Genomic DNA, 25,232 nt, shown 5'->3' with positions numbered 1-25,232 from the left:
GATGACACTTTTAGGCTATGCCGCTTATTCAATTAACCCCCCATGGCCACCTCTATACGTAGGGATCAATAGCATTAAAGCAAATAAGCAGAAATACAGCAAGCCTGGGAAGCCTCAAAGGAAACAGCAGAAAGCTGTACCCCTTCCCTGCAGCCTTTGCTACCTGTACTAATTCCACATATAAAAAAATTAATGCAGAGAGATCTGCTTGTCAAGTTGCTGGAAAGATATATTTTTATTTAAAAAAAAAAAAAGACCAATTCCCTTCCCCCCAAAAAAATAAAACCAACAACAACAAAAAAAATTGACTAATTTGCAGTGAGGTTGTTTTAAAACAGTGATGATTTATGGAGCCCAGTAACAAATTTCTGCTAAAATACTAATGCTAGATTCAAGTTTCTACCTGCTGTGTTAAAACACATTCCTAAAGCTTACTAAAAGCTGCACTTAAAACGCTGAATCACAGGATTGAAAGAAGTTAAAGATGGCATTTTCAGCTAGGTTTCCCAAAGGTTACCCAATTCACTTCTTATATACATTCGGATATATGTTGCTCCTTCCACTAATTCTTCTTTGAGGTGAAAAATCCTGTTAAAATCGACTTTTTGCAATAGAAAACTTTTTTGTTATTGACACGTAAAGAAATGGAATGTGCAAGTTAAGTAAACTCAAATTAGACATTCAAATCTTCCAGTATCACAAATTATGGAAGCTTCTTCATAGGGAAATCGGACTGTTAGGGCAGCCAGTGATGGGCAGCAGTGTTTTTCCAGCTAGAGAACAAACTATAGCTACTGAGGAAATAATCAGAATATTTGATTAAAAACAGTTACTTGCTGAACTATTTCAGGAGTATTTCACATCAGTTGTTAACACATACAGTCACCTCCACTTCGGATATGCATTCAGTTTGTGTACCGAGTGATTTTATCAAGTAATTACTATACTGGAGGCTAATTATCCAGGGGGATTTGTGCAGTCAGTCGTTACGAAACACCTTAGAGAATAGGAGAAGAGCTGAAGCTTTTCCAATCTCACTGCCACAGTTTGGAAGCCATTTCTGCACATCACAGCAACTCTGGCCGATGCTGTGAAATTGCTAAATCATGCAGTACTTGCACTGGCTGCACCAAATCTCCTATGACCTGCATGGGGGACATCACAGAAGAAACACAAAGGCTTCTGAAAACAGCTCTGCCCCAGGGCAGGTAGACCCCAACTTTTTCTTTCTTAAAAACAAAGAAACAGTGGACTTGTGCCCACTCTCATCCCCCAGCCTCAGAATCTGAGCTCAGCTCCTGATGCTGGAATGCAGGCCCTCAGGTGCAGTACCGCATGGTGAAGGTATTTTTCCCCACCACATCTTCATGAGCTTTTTTTCATACTTACTGTTCCGTTGTAATTACAAGCTTTGCTTTAACATCACAGAAAGGCAGAATCTTCAGCTACAGGCCACAAGTCCATTGAACGGGGGGCCCAGGGCCATGTCCAGGTGGCTTCTGGAGATCTCCAAGGAGCCCCCACAACTTCTGGGCAGCCTGTGCCAGGGCTCCAGTTCAGAGGGAGCCTCCTATGCTCAAGGTCTAACTCAAGCTTTGCGTCCCATTCTCGTAAGACGCTTTGCAAGCATTCCCCAATCCTTTAGGCAAAGCTGCTAGAAGTATGAGTTAAAACCCAAACACTGCCAATGTTCAGAAGAGACAACCAGGATACAGCGGGGGCTAATCCAGCCACCACATGATTTGAGTTACTCCCCTGGGTGTCTACTTTACCTCAAGCTATACAAGTTAAACGCATGAATTCTATTTATTTATTTATTTGTAAATAGTGCTTCATAATCATGACAACTTCAGATCACTTTCCTTTAGGAAAAGGCCTGTCTCCGTCTGTCCATGTCTGGAAGTGCCTCTTACTTGACATTCATCCAAACAGACGATAACAAAAGGCCAAGTGTAATAGATTGGTAAACCTTTGTGAGCTTCAGCTGAACTGACACAAGCAATGAAAATGAAGATATTGAGGATTAGAAACCTCAAGAAAAGCCCAACAAAATCCTGGTAATGACTTTAACCCACATCGACCCAGCGTTCATGCTCTAATGCCATGCTGCAATGATCCCTGTCTTCTGCTGACAGCTCTGAGAGATGACAGCAGATCAGGCTGAATGCAGCCTGACAACCCCAACCACCTTTTCTCAAAGACATTATTTTGGCTAGTTCCTAGTATTAAGAAAGAAGAACTCGCAAAGCTTTTTATTTCAGGTGAGAAACAACGCATAGAGAAAGCAGATAACAATCCTTTCTCCCAGTTCCTCTGCAAACATGACAAAACTACCAACAAAAGTCATACCTACTAATACTTGCAAACTTAGATGCCAAAATAATATTGGAAGCATTAAATTTAAAATACAAACTCTAAGTTATTGTCTTCCAACCACTCAACTAAACCAGTAAGTTACTTAGAATAGATGCAGTATTTTCGAGTCTTCATACAACAAAAATGCCTGAACAAGTGTGAATTCCCTGAGACAGTAATTGGACTTCACCTTGAGGCAGTTCTTCCCACTAGCAGCGTCCTGACACCAGCAAAAATACCATCTACAAGAGCAAGCAAAAATAACCTAAGTTGTGGTAGATATTACTAAAAGAAAAATCTTCTCTAGAAAATCCCTTATTTTTATTCTCGGAAGCCACACAGCCTTTAAAACAAAGATTCAAGGTAGCTGATGCTGTTCTCAAGACATAAAAGAACGAAATCAGAAGAGAGAAATATATTAGAAGAACGTGATCAGTATTGCAGGCATCCTCCAGTGTCTTTCAGGCTTATTTGAATTTTTCCTTACAGAAGAACATGACTTTAGGAGAAGTGAGAAACCAGAGTAAAACCTCCATATAGCCTATAAAAATTCATTGATTGCTACGATCCTATTCCCCAAAATCTCTAAAAATTTTAAGTGAAATTTATTTTATATACAATAACCGTAAGAGCCTCTTATGAAGAAAATCATAAGACTTCAGGTGCTAAGAGTCCATTCCCCAGCTCGCTTCAGGAACCCCAGCAGGAGTACGCACCGAAGCCAGATTTGGAGGACCGTGACCTGCCCAGTTTTGGAGTCAGCTGAGAAAATAGGAGATAAAAGCTCTTCTGGGGCGTAAATGACACTAAAAACGAGCTACCAAAGCTACCGAGTGTTTCCTGTGGAAGCACCTTCCACATCCTTGACGCAGGCTGGCTGCACTGGGCTAACAGCAGGCCTCTCAGCACCTCGCGACATCATCCCTTCCGTAGGAAAAAGAGGAATATTTCCCCCTCTCTTCAAGTACTTCAAGGCCTACCTAATTGCAAATGTTCTCAGACTGATTGCAAAGGGAAAAGACAAGATAAAAGTCAGCATAGTTTTGTTCTAAAGCTGTCTGGTTTTAGAAAATCAGGCTGTTCGAGGCATGCTCTGGGGCAGCAGCAACCCTGCCCCAGGCTTTCCTCAGCCATGAACATCTCTGAGGAGCCATCTACAGAACTGCTGAGGTCGTGCATGGCTTCTTCATTCATTTTTTGGGTACTTTTGGCAAATTTCTACACTACAGCAACACATAATAAATAGCTATGCCCTGGACTTTGGCTATTTTCATTACAAAAGAAAAGCATCACTTTTTCTGAAGAGGAAATATTCCCTGGAGAGACTTCATAAAAAATTGCCAAATGCCTAATCAGCTTCTCACGAATAAGAAATCTTTGAGGATGACACAAACAGGTATATCTCAAGTAAAACCAGATCACAAACTGAATCAGCTAGTGTAGCTATACTCGAAGTACCCAGAAATGATTTTTTTTTGTAAAATAAATAAAAAAGCTGACGTCTTCTCTGAAGAATTTTCCTACCAAAACAGATGATTCCTCATGATTGTCACTAAAATAATCCACACCAAACACAAACCAGCTAAGACAAGTTAGAATGCAACAGAATCGTCATTTTTGCAAGGTGTACAGTCCACTAATCAAATGTTAGTCATTAAATATGAAAAACACAGCTGCAAGTCCTGTTCCTTCTTGATAAAGGATCTAAAAATAGTAATTGCCCTCATCTTCTGACATCTTTTGAACATAAAAAGAAGACATTAATTTTACCACCTCATTCCATAGCTTTGGTTCATGTGTATTTAGGGCATGTCTCAGATCTTCTTCATTTGCCTTTCACTTTTGGCCTGAGGCAATCTCATTCAATATGGAAAAACGTCAGAGTCTTAATTGTGTTTGTAAATTTCTTATAAAGCGCATACACTTGGAAATGCTCATTTCTCCAGTATGATAGCAGTAAGAGTACTAACAAGCTACCTCTAATGAGAAACTTGATGTACGCCAAAAAAAAAAAGTGTATTTTTGGTGCTGAGAAAACAAGGAAAAATCTATCAAATGGTTAACAAGCAAATATTATTTATCTCAGTATTACCCAATAAAATTTCCCTTACAACGTTCAAGGAATGAGCCAAAGACCACTTCATGGAGGAGTAGGAGGACTGAGAACAGAAATTAATTTTTTTTTTTTTTTTTTTTTTAATTAACACACACACCACCACCACCACCACCACCACTTTTTCTGAGGTAAGAAAGGGAAAAATGATTCAAAGAATTATGGACAACTCAGTCTAAGCTGATGCTTAGAAAGATACAGGGAGAGGGAAGGAGGAAGGAAGACTAAAGCCTGAGTTTGTAAGCTTTGAAAGAACAATATATTATTGAACTACTAATGTTATTTTCTTACGTTAAGGACAAATCATGAAACCATTTTAATTCCCTTCAACTGCATGACTGATGTAGTGAACACAGACGAGGGATCTCTTTGCCTCACTGGAACTCTTCACGCAGTCCCATGTGGCATTCTTGTTAACTAAAGAAACAATCAAGATGAAGTAGCCCAGAGATAAAAGATTGTTTAACTACTTGTGTAACTTACAGCATATACTATGTGCTATTAAAATGTGAGTATGTGTCAAGTGCTGTCATGGGTCTGGCTCTGTACAATTTCAAAAAAAATTAAGTGTGGTTACAGTCCACTTGAATTGCATTAAGGCATGAAAAATGCTTTGGAAAGCAGGAATAGAATTTACATTAGCATAAACTGACTCTGTTTTACTGATGAGCTCTAATGACTTACTGTTGCCAAAAGAGCAATCCCATCTCTCCAGAACCCTCCTCACCCAGTCCTGCACACTTGGCTGGCTGCTGTTCGGGTCTGCTGTGAATGAGTGTGGAAAAGAAGTCAATTCAGTTGTCACAAAATCCTAAACTGTTTTCTTTTGGGCTGAGCTAACTCAGTAAGGGCACCACCACATGCCATAGCCAAAGCTGGGGAGCACTGGGAACAAGGCAGAGCTCAGCTCACCTGCAGTAACAAGCTCAGGCTTAACAGAAATGAACCAAAAGAAAAAAAAAAAAACTTAATACTACACAAAACTGCAAATTGGAGAGTAGTCATGAAGAACAGGTTCTAACGAACGAGGAATGCAAAGCAGGATCAGCTAATTACCTCAGAGCACAGAGCAAATACAAGTCAATGCCACAGCACCGATAAGGACCAGATGACACGTAAGCCACTCCATACGGCACTGCTGCTTAGCTGAAACCCCACCTATCGAGCTCTATAGAAGATGTGTATCTCAAACAAGAGAAGGAATGAGAGGACACAACAGGAATAAGAGGTTCAAAAAGCACAGCTTACAAACATGCTTAAAAAAAAGTTAATTGACGACAGGGGATAAAAAAAAAAAAAAACACCATTCCAATACGGATAAAGTTAAAGAAATAAGACTTCTTTTCTGTATCCCTTTGGTCTTAAGAAAGAAAGAAATTGTATTAAACAGCAGGAAAAGCACTTGGCATTCCGAGTTGGAAAGGAACCAGCTATGAGAGAAGAGGAGTAGATTGTCCTAAGAGATGGTGAAAACCATTTCTGACAAGTGTGAAGAATAGGTTATGCGAACATCCCCACAGCTCAAAGCACAGATAAATTTGAAGTCCCAGAAATTCTATTTAAATATAAGCTTTTTTTTTTTTTTTTTTTTTTTTTTACTGGAAACGTGATGATGCAGTTGAACAGGCTGCCCAGAGAGGTCTTCAAGTCAGTGGACTGCACAACATTCAATACCCAACTCAACACGGCCCTGAGAAACCTGCTCTAGGGATCCCTGCTTTGAGTTTAAATGAAACAATCCTTTAAAGGCACTAAAGAAAAAAAAAAAAAAACTTCACGGTGTCATTGATTTAATAATATAGAAAAAAAAAGTACATTACTGTTGTACATTAAAAACAGCATTCACCTACATAAACAAATCACAAGGCTTTCATGTCTCAGCTGTGCAGCCTCCAATGCCTTGCAAGATGTTCCTCTCCACCCAGCTAGCGTGGCTCATAAATTAAATAGCATCAGGTCGTTCAACAGCAGATTAGAAGAAACCCAGATGTTTGCAAAAAAGCCCATAGTAGTGGCCATATGCTTGCCCACACGTTTCCCCAACCTGGCCTGAACCGATGTCCCAGCATGACACCAGATGAGTCTGTTGCTGACTGTGCAGCTCAAATAATCCATTGGTTACCAGATCTTGGGAATTTTTGATCATAAGGCAGTAAACTGACATTTCAAATAAGCAAATTTCTTCTTAAGCTTTTCTCCCCAGTTTATCTAATGGCATTATAATTTGTCCATCACATGGACCTAATTTGCATGCAGTTTCCACTCGACATGGTATTTACTTTTCAGCCTGAACTGCAGTGAACCTATGAAAAGTGCTGAGGGTTTTCTTTTCAGGAGAGGTACAGTAGGACAATCGACACAAAACATCCAAAACATTCTCATTAATTATCTCCCCTAAGGATCTGCCATTGTACTTCAATGGCCCAACAGAGTGGTATAAAGCACCTGGAAACTTTATTTTTCTTTTTTTTTAATGTTCATATCATTAAGCGATCACCAGAACTGTACAAAGCTCATTTAAATATTACGAGGCTGCAGAGGGTGCTCTGACACTGCTTACAGACAATTTCTATTCAATCCCCATATTCCTCAGCAAATCACTCATCAATTTTCCAGGAGTAATTACAATTTGGAAATAATGCCTGAAAAATAATTTTGAAGGCAGGTTAAGATTAGGCTTCCCCTAATACCCAGCTTTACCCTCAGAGAAAGGTGATGTGAATTACAATTAGCAGTAGTATTTTTTTAATCCCTAACAGTAGGTATTCAGAGTGGAAATAACATCTAGGAAGACAGCACTTCTCCACGTCACCTTTTTCCTGCACCTAAATGAGATACCTAACTGCTCCACATGGATCTAGTGGAGTGGGGAAAGTGGGGACTCACCCATGGAGGGAGACACATGCTGCAACATCCTCATCCGCGTTGCTCCCAAGTTGTTTAGGCAAACAAGCCCCCTACAAGAAGCTTCTGCTGCTTTAAGAGTAACTCGTCAAAAATAGCAAAGCTTTTAGCTCTTTTTGGAACCACCCAACACCATGATAAAGCACACACAATGCAGAATGAAGAAGCTTGTGCAGATAGTACTTTATATTTGGAGAAGAAAAGAAAAACCCACAAAAATAAAAGATTGCCTCTACTTGCATACCCCAGTTATTAGTTTTGTACTTAGCATTGCAACTTTTACTTGCTAGCTTTCAAGTAAGCGAAACACAGATTAATTTAATTATAGCTGAAAGTTTAACAAGAATTTGTACTTCTCCCTTTCCTTACAGTTCTTTGAAATTTCTTATTCCATTAAGTACACAGTGAAAACTGTTACGTTATCTGACAATACTGCTATTTAAATATATTAATTCTGACCCAACTGATGAAAGGTAAATAAAAGAAAGGTTTTTAAAAGACTTGGAAATTAATTAAAAATATTCAGATCCTTCACTTCACTGGCTCCAAGCCCCAAATTAGCAAATTCTAGATTTGACAATTCATATAATGAACTTGAAACAGAGCATAGATATGCCAAACAGACAATGGTGCATTAACTGGATGCTTTAGCACCTTCACAATTCCTGTTGAAAAAGGAAATTCAAAGTGTCAGGTAGTTCAAGAACGTGGAAACCCTGCCCTTTCACTGCTCCCTGTTTTGCCTCACTGCTTCTGCAGCTTTGCTTTGTGCCTCTGTCACTGCAAGATTAGCTACATTAACATTTTATACATGGTCTGTACCCTAATGTCACCTAAAAAAAAATGAGGTGGGCCTGTGTTTTATGATAAAGAATCGAATCCCAAGTGCAGCTCTGTTAGTTCCATGTGACTTCACCTGGGTTTCAGACTGCTCCCAGCATTACACAACGCAGCATCTCTCGTGCCAAAGGAGCAACAGAATAGGTGCTGTCAGAGCCAACGACAGAAGTGTTTCTCTCTTTGGATTAGGGGTTCATTTTCCCATTATTTGTGTTGTGAATACAATATCAGACACAAACACAAAAGACTCTGAAGATGCAATTTTGTGTCTGCTACTGGGTAATTTAAAGACCACGTTGCCACCAAAAGAGGAGATCCTGCTGCTCCCCCCTGGATGAAGCTAACGGGTAGCTCTGCAAATTATTATAAACAAATGAAATTAATTTCCAGCTGTGTCAGGAAGTTGATCCAATGCAGAGCAAGGCTGCTCCATTCCTCATGCAGGGCATAAGGAGATAATAGAAGAGCACACAGGCAGCAGCTGAAGGAGCAGGAGACCAGCTGCGACTCTGCCCCTCCAGCAGAAGCAGCAATGTCTTCAGTCGACTTAAAATTCACAAGGGGGACACAAATATTCTTGATAGGTGACAGATTAGGAACTTTGGAGAAGATGAGTACTTCTGTTGCTCTGAAAGATCGCTACTGAACAAATACATTTCACCATACTTGCACAGTACTTTACCAAAACCCAAAAAGTCATTCTAATAGAAACATTGCCTAATATCCAGTACAAGGAGGGAGTCAGAAATGGCATGCAGGAACAAAGTTAAGCAACCTGACTTGTGATATGGAGTAGCCATGAGATGACTCAAATTCTGGCAAAAGAGTGCAGCAAACAGGTTCAAAGCTAAGTTTAGTCATGACCAAGAATGCTTTCATCCAGTCCTGCAAAACCTAAACATCCCATAGATGCCAGCATTTAAGAAACATTTCTAATTCATACTGCTTTACATACAGCATTGATCACATCACCCTTTTTTTTTTTTTCCACAAACCAAACAAACTATAATGTAAGCAAGATATCCCACCACAATCAGATAGATTTTCGGTACCTTGCGCTTAAGACTCCTGGACAGCATTTGAGTTGGAAGACACTCTCCTCATACCCCGAATTCCAAAAATGCTTCTGCAGAAGGAAACCCTTTTCTCCCAGCAGCTTTGCATGCCAATACACACCAGGGATTTTACCACAAGGGGGAGATGCGAAAGACGACAGACAGAAGCGACGGAAGGCCTGGGTAGCGAGGCACTGGTTTGAACATGACTAATTAACAGTTGAAAATCACCATTACCTATCTCCCATATGTTCTCATTTGTAAGCTAGAGTTGGACAGTGAATCCAAACATATGGAAACAGTAAGCTGCGCTCCTGTCTCTGAATAGCAAAGCACACACAATCTGGTCTTCAGTTTCGGCTGTAAAACATGACTGCATGGTAACCCTAAAAGGAAAAATAATCTCACATAAAGTAGTGGACATGGAGGAATGAGGACAAAATAGATAAGAAACCCCTAAATTAAGCTTTTCTGGTTGGTTTGACTATTAGCTTACATGTGGCACTGAAAAACTGTTGTGCCTCAGTCCCCCATTTAAAAGCTAGGAAAAATAACCATTTTTGGCATTAGAAAAAATGCACAGATTATACACAATTTCTGGATCACACACAGCACATGGGCACAGAGAGAACCACAGCAAGAGCCAGATCCAGCCTCGCAGCATCTCACTGCTTGGCCTGACCGACTGCAAACGACTCCAAGCTTCAGCAAGGAATGTGCTTGGCTTTCCTACCTTGAAACCAATGCTCAGTGGAAAGGTTTATCTATTAAGTCTTCAGGAATACTCATGAAGTATTATCTGCAGTAATTTGGCAGGGTTCATCTTTTCCAAAAAGCTTGAATTAGTATTTGTCAGGTAAACGTTTTTTCTAAACTAATTAAAAGCTTTTTAACCAGATCAAGTCGTGTCAATCGAAACAACAGCCTACCTCTGATGTAGGAAACCAAAGCAGCTAGACTTCAGTTCACTTGCCTTTACTGTTAACATGAGGATAGCAGGTTAAATACATACACACAGCTAGCTATAGGTAGATCTAGATATACACACAATAGAACTTTTCTAAAGTAAAAAATTATCTTTATTGTTTATGCAGCAACATATACATTGGGGCTTTTTGAAGCAGCATTCATTTTGCAAGTTGCAGCCCAAGTCTACATCGAAAAATTCTTCAAACTCTTGCTCTCAGCTCCACGCAGCACCGTCTGCCAGGAAAGTGCCAGACAGCAACTCTCCAAGCTACACAGGAGAAGTAGTCGTCTACTGAAAAATAGGCACACTCTAAGGCTGAGGCTTTCTTCAGGAAACCAATCAGAAGAAATACTGTAGCTGATTGAGATAATACATCCTTTAAAATAACACGACAAAAAATGGGAATAGAATATATGCTATGAAATAAAGATGAATGCCTAACAATAAACCTTGCTTCCTTGCCTCTTCTAGCAAGGAAAATGGAGTACTTCAGTACCTTTCTTCCTACCATCATGACCACTATCACATTATGCACTGCACCTCCAGACTGAAATCATGAGGCAAGAAAAATTTATAGCAAGTCCCCAACTATGAAAAGAAAAATATAAAAAATCCAGTGAGAAGCAGCAGCTTTGTTAGGGAGATAAAACACACAAAAACCCAACATCTGAAAGCAGTCTCCAAATTGAACACATCAGTTCTGAAGAAAACGCTTGAGAGTAACTTAATTATCAAGAAAATACCAACCAAGTGACCAATGACACCAGCGAACTCCTATAGGTAAACAACATGCACCGTTTAACATAAGGCACATAAAATAACCCACCTGCCCTCTTCCAATTATTTGTTGCTCATCATGACACTGCGGTCTTATTACAGGCGTTATATAAACACTGTAAGAGAGCTACAAAGCACACAGGAAGCTCACACCTTGGAACAACCCACTACCGCTCTTGAGTCTTCAAAAAAGCCCTCCAGCTCTGGCTAAGCTCACCATCAGAAGCTTACGTACCGAAGAGAAGCAAAGTTTGACAGGGAAAAAAAAATGCAAAATGTTCTAACACCTCTTCACCACAACCTAATGGGCCAACAGAGCCTAGGCAAACACAAGGATGTGAGAGACCTCACCAGGGCACCCTAAATCCCTACACACATAAACAAAAGCAGTCACTCAGCTCCAGGATGAACACACACCAGTCATTGCCATCGGACTGGAGCAAACCTAATTACCATTTCCATTTAATCTCTTATGCCTCAGTGATGACCTGCAACATACCTTAAAATACAACGCCAAATAAATCACAGGTTCGAGATGAGATTTGCTTTATGGCCCTTAACATTTTCTCCTGCTCCTTACGTCCTATTAACCCTGCCTTACTCTACAAGGGTTTCCATCCATCTTGCACCACAGAACGACGTCTCCTCTATTGCATCAAGCCATTTTTGTAAGGCCATCAACTAGATCAGGGACGCTCATCCAGCTCCATAAAAACACTTTACAAAAGCATTAAATAACGCATTCAGAAGTGCAGGTACTCTATGTTTCTGAATCTTGAAAATTAGGTAAAAGCAGGCAGTTCTTTCAAAGGTTTTGTAGGGCTTGATAGGAAACAGTCTGATACGTCCTTATCTCTACGGTAAGAGCACTCAAACTCCAGCAACTGGACTGATACAGGAAGGTGAAGCTTCTGCCAACAGACTGATGCTGCTCTGATTCTCCTTCTGTACAGAGGCACTGATATGAGCGCCCCTTATCACTTCTAAAAAGATCCCTAAGATGACAACCCTCCAAAAGCCAACTTTAGATAAACATGGAAGGCTCCCTTCACGCTCAGTTCTGTAACATCAGTACAGAGCAGAAATGATAACTCAGATAATCCGATTGTTTTCAACATCTGATGAACTTCAGACTTGCAGGAAACGTCTCCTATGTTAAAAGGTTGACAAAGGAAGGAGAAAATTAGAAGAATGCAAAGTAGAAATGCCGAACACCCTGAGCATCCGGTTAGTTTAGCTTCAACCACCTGTAATTCTCCGAGATCAAAGTGCCAGGCGATGGCAGGAATTAAGACATTCCAGCATAAACATCACCCCAATTTGAATCAACCTATGGCCCATTTGCAAATATTAAGCCTGCATTTCGAAAGAGGAGAGTCATCTCCTCCCTTTTTCCACCCTCAGCCTGCTTTTCTTATGTTTTTATCCTGAGCACTTCCTTCTACACTATTCACCTCTCTCCCCTTCAGTGCCTTTCCCCTGGTAGCTCTCTGTTCCTGCATTCACCCAGCGCGCAGTACATGGAACTGACACGATGCTCACTGCTACGTTATTCATTCTGAACAGCCATCAAGCACAGCTAAAGATCCTGCGAGAGAAAAGAAAAATGATCTTGTGCCCTATAAAGACAGGGTAAAGCAGGGGCAGTCCTTACATGACATTCTCAGCTTTCCTTGCAGTGCAATGGTATAATCACAGCCTGGCTGCAGGATCCTATTTCCTTTGATAACCCAGTTCCTGTTGATCAGCTCTTCAGGGAATCTTGATCCTAAACAACATCAAAAGCATTGATACTCTAGGGAGGAGAAGGTGGTGAATAGAGAGGGATAGGAGCAAGCAGAACCACCAGCAGGATCAGGGCAGTCAAGAAGAATACCCATGCTAGGGGCTCGAGGAAGTACTGCAAAAGGGTCACTGCCCACTGGGAAACAAGAAGGGAAATCCTACAGGCTGCAAGGGAGAACAGAAATACACAGAGAATGCAGCAAGTCTCACCCAAACCATCAAAATAATTAAGAAAGAGCAAGACTCTCCAGTTTTAACAGCAAGGAGCACTCAGACAGGAAGGCTGCATCTTTGTTGTCCCAACACACAACCCCCCAGAAGCTCAGCCTTTCCTACATCCTCAATCTACAGCTCTGCAAAGGGTATTACGATTTTTGCCACCCGCCTGTTTCCAAACAACAGGCTTGGATGCTGCCCCAAAAAAGAAAACCGAACTCTACTACACAGCTCTGCCTGTCACAGGGGCTGAGAGCTTGGTGTTAGCTGGCTCGGGACAGCTTTGGTTCAGGGAGCTCGGCAGCTTCACCTCGCCTGCAGAGCAGCAGGTCATGTCTAAAATACAAGCAGAGAGCATGTGGGCATTAAACCAGCTTGTAAGTTTAGATACACTGGAATATTCTGTACTTTCAAGATGAAAAAAAGACTCATCTGAGAACAGGTAAGACAGACTCCAACGAAGCAGCATCCTCCAGTACAACAACCCAGCCTGAGCAACTTGCTTTTTCGGATGCGCTGTGACGGCTGGTCAGTCTTCAGACATGAGTCAAACGTACCTACGCGGCTTCCAATTCATTTATTTTTAACATCCTTACATAAAAATAGCTTTACTGAATGCATTTTTAAATGAACATCGCTAACAGAACTGCCAAGACAGTAGATCATAACTATTAAAACAGCTAAATGAAGCATGTCAAAGGTATTTGCACTGCTAATTTTTTAGTTAGCTCAGTACGAAAATATTCTTTGGGCACCCTCAACTACCAGAGCATAAATACTGTGGTCAACGCAGACATTTTTTTGTATTGGGATTCTTCTAAGTAACACAGAAGAGCACAATGTGTTCTTTAAGTATTTTTTTCTAGGTTTTGGTAACTATCATGGGGGGAACAGGACAGGGAGTTGAAAGATCCAAATCATGTTTCCAAGGGAAAGAGCAAAGGGAGTGTGCAGGACAAGGGACACGCTGGGTCACACTGGTGGATGCTGGAAAACGTTTACCTCACTCGAGGGAAACTCAGCTCTGAGCACTGAGTAGCCAGTAGTCATAAAGGAGGCCAGAAGTATAAACGGACTGAAAACCGATTAGACAGTTTAAGGAAAAATGTTCCCAAGCTGTTGAATTATAAGGGCACAATCCGCAGCTCAGCACGCTCCTGAAAAAAATGCAGACTGCCAGAAGTTCAAAAGAAAGCCCAGGGGAAATATCACTTCCTATTCGTCTCATCTTTTCTCCCCAGGCATCTGCTACGGGACGCAGCCAACGAGCACCACCAGACGTGACACCAGGCTGGATGGACTCCCGCTCTGATACACCCTGACTCTGCTCACAGAAATCTACATCCAAAAAGTCACTTTGCAAGGTGCATGCATCTCTCCCACATCAGGGTAATTATGAACAGCCAAGCATTTCCCTTAATAGACAACTACAAGCTGCCCACTTGGCTTTTTCAGATGCAGGTAAACCAAGGCCAACAAATAACACGACTTCGAATTACCTTAAGTCGGCTGCAGAGCCACAATGAGCTGCAAAGAATCCCCAGTTTCCACACGTGTGTTCAAACCACTAGATGGTGCTTCTGAAATAAAGCACTTCAGCATGCAGAGCTCTAAAGCAATGTCTGTTGATGTCTGAGTTGCCTTCCTCCGGATTTTTATCAATATTGCTGAGGAATGTGGTTCGATAGCTGCAGCCTCTGATCAGACAGCAGCAACAAGATGAATTAAGCAGGTAACTGAGGTCTCCCCAAATAAGAAAGATTCCTAAATTTTGTCTTGGAAAGTAGTAAGATGTTAACAAAAATCTAGTATTAAATACCAAGTTTTGTTCACAAACAGCAGCGCCTAAAGACTTCGGTTACTGTACAGCACCAGTAAAAAGAAATTTTAGGCTACAAATGCAATTTACCTCTTCCTTCACTCTTCATTCAAGTAGTTTTCTTAAGACACTTTTCCCACGACTGTACTCGCTCTGTGAAGAGTAAACACTTCACTTTTAAGATGTGGAAATTATAGCTAAGATAAGATAGTGCTTTCTTCCTATCACTCTGTAAATTGATCCTTCCTTTTCCTTGCACTCACCCCAAACTAGCCTCAATAGTTGCTTGGCTATTCCAGTTGCTTCATCCTTTTTCATTTCTCACCATTTCAGTCCATCAAAGCGCTCCTTAAAATAATCCTCCCTCTTCCTACATCTCATTCTACTGACTAAAAGTGTTCTTCACAGGGTGTTAAGCACGTATTCCAGAGTAATTTTTACTATCTTCTGTTCCTCTAAAGTTCATACTTCGATTCATCATCTTCTGTATAGAACTTCTTCCTAAAAAGAAATCCTACGAATATTTTCCTCTTCTTAAAAAAAAAAAAGTCTTGGCTATTTTCTATTTATTTCCCATCTTTTAATGCTTTGAGTCAGCTCTGCCACAAAGCAACACTGACAACGCTCCCAAGCAGGATTACATTTGTATCTGCAGGTTTTAATGATCAGTTTTTACCTACTTTTTAAATATAGATATGCATTTATTATTATATATATATATATTAAAAAAATAAAATAAACAAACCCACTTATCCTTATGCAAAGAGCCTCTAGGAAGCTCCTAGAGGTCACTTAATGAATATTTTGCCATTGCCTCTCACTTTTCTACATTAGGGGATTACTCTTGATCCCCTAGGAATATTCTCTCTTCCTCTTACTTCCAAGATGCTCATTTACTAGCTCTTGTTTTAAAGCCTTGTTTTAAATTAGCATATCTATGTTTTACTCTCAGTCCTTCAATAAATATTATGAAAAGCATTGTTGCTACCTAGGGCTTACTTTCCCAAAACATAGCTTAGTAAGAAGGCCCTTAAAAAGTTAGAGAAAGGTACGATGCACAGACATGAAAACAAGCTTTCTCCCAGTACCAGCCATCCACGCATCCCTAAATGTTATTTCATAGAAACACGTTAACAGAAAGCAAGAATCTCTTGTCCTGAAAATGCATCTGCTAATCCAGCTACAGAAAGCAACCATCAGCGTGAAGAAAACCCAAGGAAATTCAGATTCATAGATGTAATCACCAACTAATGTTTTAAATAAAGAAAACTGAACATCCATTGAAGATGTTCCAGTCTTTTATGCTAAGCAGATTAAAAACATCTTTGAGTTGTGGTTACAGAGATTATTTTTTCCCATGTCAAATACTGAACAGTTCTTTCAAAATATCAATAAAACGGATCCAAATTCAAAACATTGACCCCGGTGAGCTCTTCTCTGCTCCCTTTTTCAAGCTATTCTTGGAACTTCAGCAGCAGCATTCACAGAAGTTATTCAGAATACTTTGAGCATCAAAAACATTTCTGAATTGTCCAAACCCAGGCAGTTCCCATACTTCTGTGGGATGCTCAGGTCTGCCCGGCAGCAGGCTCTGACCTCGCACCTGTGGAATGTTCCGACAGCAAGAGGTACGAGATAAGAAGCTCCCTGGAGTGACAGGGAATATCTCTGGTCTATCTCTGCGTACGCACAAATATTTTGATTTAGAAGGAATCGTCCTTTCTCTGCACATGGTAGCAGAGCCAAACAGGCAGCGGGACGCCTGCAGTGCCTTGAAGTCAGAGGACGCAGCCCTCGTTCCACCAACGTGGAGGCACACAAAAATTTCTATCACCATCGATGCAGCACAGGAGGCTGGAAACCAAGCCTCATCTCTCTGCTCTGCCTCTAATACATCAGCTGAAAGTCTGCCTCCTGCCAGCTGTGCAGCCCTCATCGCTGCCGTTAATTTCTGTCCCTGGGTACCTCCAGCACCCTGCTTACTGACGTCTGGGCATGGCAGCACACCTGGAGAGCCAGGGCAGGGCCAGAAGTCAGAGCGCGGGCTGTGTAAGGCCGTAGGAAAGCCGTGCTGCTCTCGTGACACGCTCCCAACATTAGTCAGGACTTTCCGCTTCCCTACACCCACGTTTTCTCTCACCTCCTTGCTATGCTCAAACAGATGCAGCAGTTCTGAAGTAAATGTCTCTGCCTAGATGCAGGTCCCTGCCTCTTACAGTAACTTGGCAATTATCCTGACGGCTTTGTAATTCAATCGTGTTGAGTAATACCTCTCTGTTCCATTTCTCAGCCTCAGCCATGTACAAATATGAGCATCTACCCAGGTGCCTGACAGGGCTGCGCTGTGAACCCACTGCTCCCCTGTTCCCTCCCAGTCCCGTTCCCCCTCTGCCTTCACAACCAGCTCCGGATGCAATCAAAGCAGCAGCCAAACACCCCACAGCAGCCTAATAACCAGCAGAAGATGCTGCCGTGCAGAAGTCCTGTTACATTGCACTAGGATGGGGAAAGCCTCAAAAGGAGCAGTCTCCATCATCGGTTTGATACTGCTCCTGCCCCCAAAACACACCTGGAGCCTGCAGTACCTTACAGAAGATTATAACTAAGTAACGTGAGTGGGGATAAACCCCCACCAGAATAAAAATCCCAGAAGGAAACAGCTTTGAAACGGGTTATATTCCAAAGCAGACTGTGGAAGCCAGCAGCCTGACGGGAAGGAGCCCTAAGGATCCTTTGGTCAAACGGGACAGCAAGGAGAGCAACCAAGAGAGATACACGTGAATGCATCCATCTGACTTTCTACCAAAACCAAACAACCAACCGTGCAAAATCCTGCATATTTAGCTCAAATACACCATCCGTAACAAGTCATTAGGAAAATCAGAGCAAATGCTTGTTCCTGAAGGAACAGGTCGTCACCTTACTACACCCCCACTGCCACATTTTGAAGAGGAGCACAAGGAGCGATGCAGCCAGCTCCTGAAACCAACCCGAGAAACCCTTTATCAGAAAACCCCAACCTGGGGTTTATCAGAAAGAGAAAAAAAAAAAAAAAAAGCTCAGATCTCTATCAGGAAGGCAATTAGAGGGAAAGCTAATTGGTTTTTTGATAAAGAAACGGCAACAAAGGCTGCACGCACAATTTCTCCCGCTTCTTTTTTTCATTGCAAGCTCCACGTTTCTTTTTTATTCCTTAGGATCTCTTGATGTGGAGGACAGCACAAAGTTTATGGGGCACAGCTGAAGTTTGTTGCCCCCCCCCCGCCGCCCGCTCAGCCCCTCGCCGCGCTCCCAGCTCCCTCACCGCTCAATTTTATCTCTTTTTCTTTTAGCAGCCGCCCCGCCGGACCGGCAGCCTTCCCCCACAGGCTGGCCGGGGTGCCGACGGCAGGAAAAAAAAAAGGCAAACCGCAACTTTTCCCCGAAAACCACGCTGCAACTTTTTGTCCGTGCGCCAGCCCCCCCCCCAGCGGGCTGTGCCCTCCGGGGGCTGCAGAGGCTCGGCTCCAGCACCCAAACCCGGGCGGCAGCAGGAGGGGACCGGGGATGAAAGGGGAAAGGGACAGAGGGGGGAGGACGAGGTGCTCGCGACAGCGCTGTCGCGATAGCGGCGCGACAGCAGGAGGCTGTGCGCTGCCTCCGGCGCGCGGCTCGGAGGAAGAGGAGGATGGAGAGGAGGAAGAAGAGCGAAAAGAGGATGAGGAGGGCGAGGAGGAAGGGCAGGTGAGGAGGAAGGGCACAGCGCGAGGCGCCGCCGTGCTTTGTCATCCCGCAGCCCCCCGGAGCCGCTCACCTTGGGTTTGTACAGCCACTTTCGGAACCTGTTCATCATCACCGCCACCGCCCGGGGCTGCTCGGGGGGAGCTGGCCGGCAAGCTCCGGGACGCTCCGTGAGGTGAGGCTGTGCTGTGCTGTGCTGTGCTGAGCCGCTGCTGGCGGCTGTGGTGGCCGCGGGCTGCCCGCAGCGCAGGGACCGCCCGGCGCCGCCGCCGGCTCCGCGCCTCACTGACAGCCCCCGCGGCCGCCCGCCCGACAGCGGCGCCCCGGCCCCGCTCTGCGCATGCGCGGGGGGAGGGGGGCGGGGCGGCTCCGCCTCGCTCGCTCCCCCCTCGGGCCCCGCCGCCAATCGCAAGGCGGCGGGAGGAGGGCTCGCCCCGCCCCCTCCGCCGCTCATTTGCGTAAGGGGAGAGGAAGGGGGGGACTACATGTCCCGGCATGCCGCGCAGGGCTGCTGGGGGTGAGGTGGGGTGCGCTGCCGCGCGGTGCGTGCTGGGAGTTGTAGTCTCCTCTCCCACCCAAATGGTAAACCTGGCCGGTTCTGGGCAACAAGCATCTGCTTCTGTCAAGCAACCCTACCCGAGTCCGTGCGGATTCATTTCTAGCCGCTCCTAAGCGCAAAAACGGAGAAGTGGCCGACCGACCTGCTTGGCAACGGCGGCAAACAATCGCCGCCATCTTTCCTCCCACCCCCGTAGTTCTTTGCCCCCGCCGCGCCTGTTGTGCGATACGAAAGCGGCCGCGTGGGAGAACTACAACTCCCAGCAGCCCCTGCGGCCCTTAGCAACCGCGGCGGGCCGGGCCGTGGCGGCCTCAGCGGGCTCGGGAGCGGCGCCGAGCGGCCCCAGGTACGGGGGTGGCAGCGCCCGAGGGGCCGCCCGCGCCCCGCCGGCACCTCAGGGCCCCCCGTGGCCTCCCCGGGGGACCGGTAACCCCAAACCCAGACACGAAACAGAAGACCGAGAGGGGAACTCGTCATATCGTGACATATCGTGACGAGACTGTTGGGATTTGCTTCCTTGAGAAGGGTTTGGGCAGCGGGTCCCTGCTCATAAAGTTCCGCAAGGTATCGAGTGACAAAAGTGCTGTGTGAAATACAACGCCTGTAGGGGACAAAATAGTGAAAAACGTGAAAATTTAAAAAGGAGTGGGAGATCTGGAGCTGGATCTGCAGCATTTATGTTCTCCATCCAAAGCTTTGACGTGGCGCTGAGGGACATGCTTTGGTGGTGGCACTGATGGTAGGGCGATGGTTGGGCCAGCTGCTCTTGGAGGGCTTTTCCAGCCTTAACGATTCTGTGGTTCTAAATTCCAGCGTAAATGCGACCAGCAGGATGCGACCCCGGAGGCAACAGCACCCTGCGTTCGGTGGCTCTCTTTCTAGCACACGTGAGAACACCTATGCCATTCTGAGCGGCTTGAGCTGAGTGAATTTTGCAGGGAGACTGAGTTCAGCCCCCCCCCAAGCACTGCTTTCATCAGGGGAAATGCGATCTCAGACTTTCTAGGCTAGGAATGCAGGAATGAATGTGAAACCAGAAGGCCTCTCTCATGCCATTGAAACAACTCCTTATAATTGTGGTCAACCTTACCAAATGGAATTACTTTCAGAATATCTCCAAGCTCTGCCATAAAATAAAGCTAAGTCAGGTTCTTAATTCCTTTAACTGAAATTCTACATCTGACAATGGAAGGAAATGTATACCGTTTTGTGTGCAATGATTCTGTATCATTTTTATACACAGGAATTAGTATTTTCTCCTAAATAACCATATGGCAATAAGTGTGCACTCCATAACACAATGCATTTTAATTCTGGTGCATGTGTTTTAAAATAACGTTGATTATTTTAAAATAATCAACAAACATAAAATGAAAAGGCAGCATTTTTTTAAACACGGTCACAGGCAAAGAAGCCCTGTATGTCCCGAGTTCTCAAGGTGTATGTGTCCTAGTTCTCATATTCCATTTTTTTGCTTTAATGACTTTTTTTTTTGGTGGGGAGGGAGAAGAGGCAATGTTGGCATGTACAGAGCACAGGAACTCAAACTGATTTCTGCTGTGCCAGAAGAAAAAATATTTGTCACAGGGAGAGCTGTTGGAGCCTGAATTATGATTCAGTCTGAGTACAGAGGTATTTCAATCGCCCTTATCCGAAATTCCTTGTGAGTCTAAGAACCTTGGCAGGTACAGAGAAACAGATCATGTTCCGCAGAGGAGGGGAGAAATGGTGATTCCCCCGATGACAGAGGCACTGTAGCACCTCTTCTTTGCTTGTCCTCACTTGTCATGATCCAGCCCTGTCTTGCTGGTCATTTTTTCTTTATTTGGACATTTTATCTTCATCATACTAGGTAACTAAATGTCTATATTGCACAAAACACCTTTTTTAAGGACCTTGACATTAGTAATTAAAAGAGTTGTTCAGGCAATTATAATTACATTTGATAGTGCTGAAAGGCAGGGTATAAAAACACTATCGGAAAATGTTACAACATCCTTTCACAACAAGAAATGAATTATATTAACCACAGTGGGAATGAATCATCTTGATCAAGCTTTCTTTTCCAACAGCAGAGTATAATGACATATAAAATTAAAGAACAATTTTCAAAAATATTTTTTTCACCATGTGAAATGACTTCTCTGCTCATTTTTTTTCCCATTGCTAAACCAGATTCCTGACTTTCAGCCCTGCTCATTACTGTCATTGGTCTTTAATACACAGCAACATGCCTGTGAGTGTAAACAGATGAATTATAGTTCCTGTCATGTGAACATTAAAGTGTAGGTAGCCAGAACTGTGGACTCACGTATGATTAAGGCGTTATTAGAGGTGGATATAATCCATTCATTTCACAAACAAAGCATCAAGCATTAAGTGTACTCAGCTGCTGTGCCCTGGAAAACTTTGGCAGTGGCCTAAGCTACCGATGTGCTGTGATCGCTGCCTGCTGACCAACATTGTCTCATTGCTTCCTTGTATTCCTCGTATCTCCGCTCCTGTTCTTTTTTTTTTTTTTCTTTCTTTCTGTCTTGAAAAATAGGCCGCTAGTAATAACACTTAATAAGGTTGAAGAGTAAAATTCTGTATTCACTTGCATCTCACTGGGAAGATCAATGTAGTAAGTAGGACTTGTGTAGCACACATACAAAAATTAATGCTTTTCTCTAGTATTATCTTTAATTAAATTTTGTCAAATAATCTGATACAGAAATCATTTAAAGTATGATCTAATGATCTTCCAAGATATTTGCAGAATAAGAAGTATGTAATTGTGTCTTCTATGTTATTGATGTTTCTATTGTTTCTAGTGTTCTCATTTCTGCTGTTCTGAATACCCATGATTTTGAAAGCTTGACCTAAATGTTCTTGTGTACATTACTGCAGTGTATCTTCTCTATGAGCCTATCAACATACATTATGCTACAACTGAAGCAGGCATGAAAAATTAATGATTTACTATATTTATAGGATTCTCCATGGTGAAGATGGTCAGCCATGGAAAACATATTGCGCTAATAGTCCAACAGCTTAACAAATTTAACCCAGAAAATCAGAGCGTGGAGGATTTCTTGAATGAATCAGCAGAGATGTTGCAGGTATATTCAGTTTCAGTTCATCTTACATGTATGTTGCTTACATGATTTTAAATATGAAGTTATCTATTTTCTAACATGCTGTTGTCACTCTCATAGATTTTTCTTACAGTGCCAATGTTTTTGATTCAGGAGTAAAGTCCAAATTTCTTGTGGTTATCACCAGAAAACAAGGCAGCAAAGATCAGTCATTAAATAACTGCTTTAGTAGCAACAAAAGATGGGGGAAGCAGCAACCTACTAAAACAGATCTGATGGTGACAGGGAAAGTTTCTCCCCCACTTCTAAGCCGTTTTCTACTTTTCTTTCATCTTTTCTCCTTCTACATTAAAGTTCTTGCCAGCACCACCTGTTTGTATACACAAACACAGTTTAGAAGCTGACTCACAGGATCAGGTATTCTTGCTTTGAGGATGTGACTGTCAGAACAGTGGGATGGAAGGCAAGTGGCACTAAATTAACCACCTGCTTTTAATCTAATGCTGCAGGTAACCAGAACAAGATTCAACAGTGTGTAGCTATACCAGCTGAAGCAGTTCCTGTCTTTTCCTCACCATGTTCATTCATCTTTTCCCATCTTTTTGTCCTTAGTGCACCCCTGACTTCTGCTGGTGCAGCTGGAGGATTGGATCAGCTGTAGGAAATTACTAAGAAAAGACAATAATATTGTTTAGGCTGCTGTTGTTTGTGCATGCTGTGTATTGTCAGACTGCATTGTCAGAGCCCTCATTCCGCATTGCCACATTGTAGCTCAAGTACTCATTGCCACTTCTGACAATAAGGTCTAAAATACTGCTACGCCAATTAGTTAGTCTTTTATGTTTATTTTGCATAAACACAACAGATTACAAGAATATAAAACTTCAGAGTTCTGATATGGACATCACAAGCTGAGGCAGTGATGCACACTTCTTGGGTATTTACTTTCTTAATCAGTTTCTACTCAGGTCCCTATTTTCTGGCACTGCCCTCCTGCCTTGTAGTGCTGGCATAACTGTTTCTGGATTCATACGCTGAATTACATCATGGAACTGGTCCAGTTTCAAAATAATCATTTTTGACTGGGCAAAGACTGGGTAAATTCAGCTACCACTGCTGCCAAAATAAATACCTATTAATATTCAGATCATTGCTCTTCTCAGCCCAAGAAAGGTGATACAAAGACAACAGAAGTAGTAGCTCCATTAGAGAAACATGGATCTTAAGATTCTTAATAAACTCTTTCAAAGGGGAAAGAACACGGAGGATAGCTGATACCACAGATAAGGCAATAATCTTTGTCTGGGACATCTTAAATCATTCAGTTTCACTTCATTTACTATATAATAATTTTTATGCATATTTATCTGAGAAAATTAAAAGAGAGATCTATTTTTATACAAAATTAAGCTTTCATGCAATATTTTTGTACCAAATGGGTGATTATAATTCTTCATGGAAAATTCATTTCACTTTCTTTTCAGTTTCAGAATAGACTTGTGGTCCTAGAAATATTGTAGCATCTTTGCACACATGATCTCCTGGCTTGGCCACTTCCCAGTTAGCCAGCATTAACTGACTCGGTATTAACTGATTTCTGCAGGAACTTCCTCCAAGTTAGAATCCTGTTTAAGGCCATCACTTTAAACCACACTCAATCCAAGCTTGTATCTTTTGTGCTAGCAGAATGACAAATAGCAAACCTAATATTGTGGACTGCTGACTAGACAAAAATGAGGAGAACCAGATTCCAAGAGCCCAAATCCATATGATTGCAAGACACAGCTCTCTTTATATTTAGTTAGTTAGGTATGCAGTAAATCAGACTTGACTTTTCTACAACTCACTATCTTCTATTTTGTTAGACTTGCCTACTTAGTAAGAAGTACTTCTGAAGTTATGGAAAAGAAGTTGTGGAAGGAAGTTGCAAGAGAGTGCTGAAGTTCTGTTTTAACATCTTCAGATGACAATCAACAACAATGAGGAAATGATACAGAATGAGGCTGGATTTTAGACTGTAGTTTAGAATTCTTATTTACGTACACAGTGAATGTAGGTATGTTATAAAAGGAAATTGGATTTAATCCTAAGGGAGTAAGTCCTGAAGGCATAATCTGTCTTGACCAAAATATCCCTGTCAACAATCCACCAGGAGTATAAAACTATTCTTGTGGGAATCCTTACAAATTAAAGCATTAAAAATGGGTGGCAAACTGAGGTACAGGATAAGAAATGAAAGTGGCAAAGTGGGCAAGCAAATATATGTTTAAATGAAGGACTTGAAAAGAACATGAAAAAAAGAAAGAGGCATAAAATCCAAAGGGTCAAAACTGTAGGTTAAAAATGTACCAACTACTGAGAATAACTTGCTTTAAGTGAAAATTAACTGGCAGAATTCCATATTAGACCTTTTACTTTATTAGTATAGAAGGAATAGGTCCATGCTGAACGTTCTGCTCCAAATCCAGCACAACATTTCTGTTGGTTTCACTGTGCTGCTGCAAAGGTGACACAACCCAGAGGTTTGCATAATAACTTCCCAGCAAGATTTTCTTTGTAATCCTTAGTTGCTCTAATTTTTCCTTCACATAAAGTTAGATAAGTAATTAAATCAAAGCCCAAAAAACATGATTATGTTAAATAATAATAGTATATTATGCTCTTCCATTAAAATGGTGTAGACAGCTTTCCATGAAATAGTTCCTTGCATCAGACCGCGCGAGCTCTCGTCTTGTTCTTCTTGAATGCCAGAGGAGGGCATCGATTGACGTCAACGAGAGAAGCAACCTTTTGAATATTATTGTTTCTTAATTCATCATTATAATTTTTCTTTTAAGTATCATTACATTATTCCCATCTGAATACATTCACTCATTGTAGGAAATCTTGTCTCAAGCTTTGAGAGAGGAAGCTATTTGAAGAACATTTGGGTGTACTATTTGCTTCCAGGTATATTCCAGAGTCAGAAGCTGTAGTCTGTACATATGTTGGTGTAAATGAGATAAGTAGTTGACCATTTTAATTTGCAGAGGAATTAGATAA

General features: G+C 42.3%; 2 protein-coding genes across 3 annotated transcripts in view; one reads left to right on the top strand and one right to left on the bottom strand.

The window, feature by feature from the left end:
* Positions 1-18,859, bottom strand: part of ZFYVE28 (zinc finger FYVE-type containing 28) — a 143,876-nt gene extending 125,017 nt beyond the window's left edge. For both annotated transcript variants that reach the window (XM_082759185.1, XM_082759186.1), the window contains exon 1: positions 18,628-18,859. In XM_082759185.1, coding sequence (XP_082615311.1) covers positions 18,628-18,666 — 39 coding nt within the window. In that variant the 5' untranslated portion in view covers positions 18,667-18,859. The remainder of the gene's footprint in view (positions 1-18,627) is intronic.
* A 3,235-nt stretch (positions 18,860-22,094) lies between these two features.
* CFAP99 (cilia and flagella associated protein 99) overlaps positions 22,095-25,232 on the top strand; it is a gene marked incomplete at both ends in the record, with an annotated part of 54,436 nt that continues 51,298 nt past the window's right edge. The window contains one exon of the mRNA XM_082759503.1: positions 22,095-22,214. Within this exon, the coding sequence (XP_082615629.1) occupies positions 22,095-22,214 (120 nt within the window). The remainder of the gene's footprint in view (positions 22,215-25,232) is intronic.

This window comes from Aythya marila, assembly GCF_965140915.1.
Source record: "Aythya marila genome assembly, chromosome: 4".
Classification (NCBI taxonomy): Eukaryota; Metazoa; Chordata; class Aves; order Anseriformes; family Anatidae; genus Aythya; species Aythya marila.
This window is presented reverse-complemented; position numbering and strand designations above follow the sequence as displayed.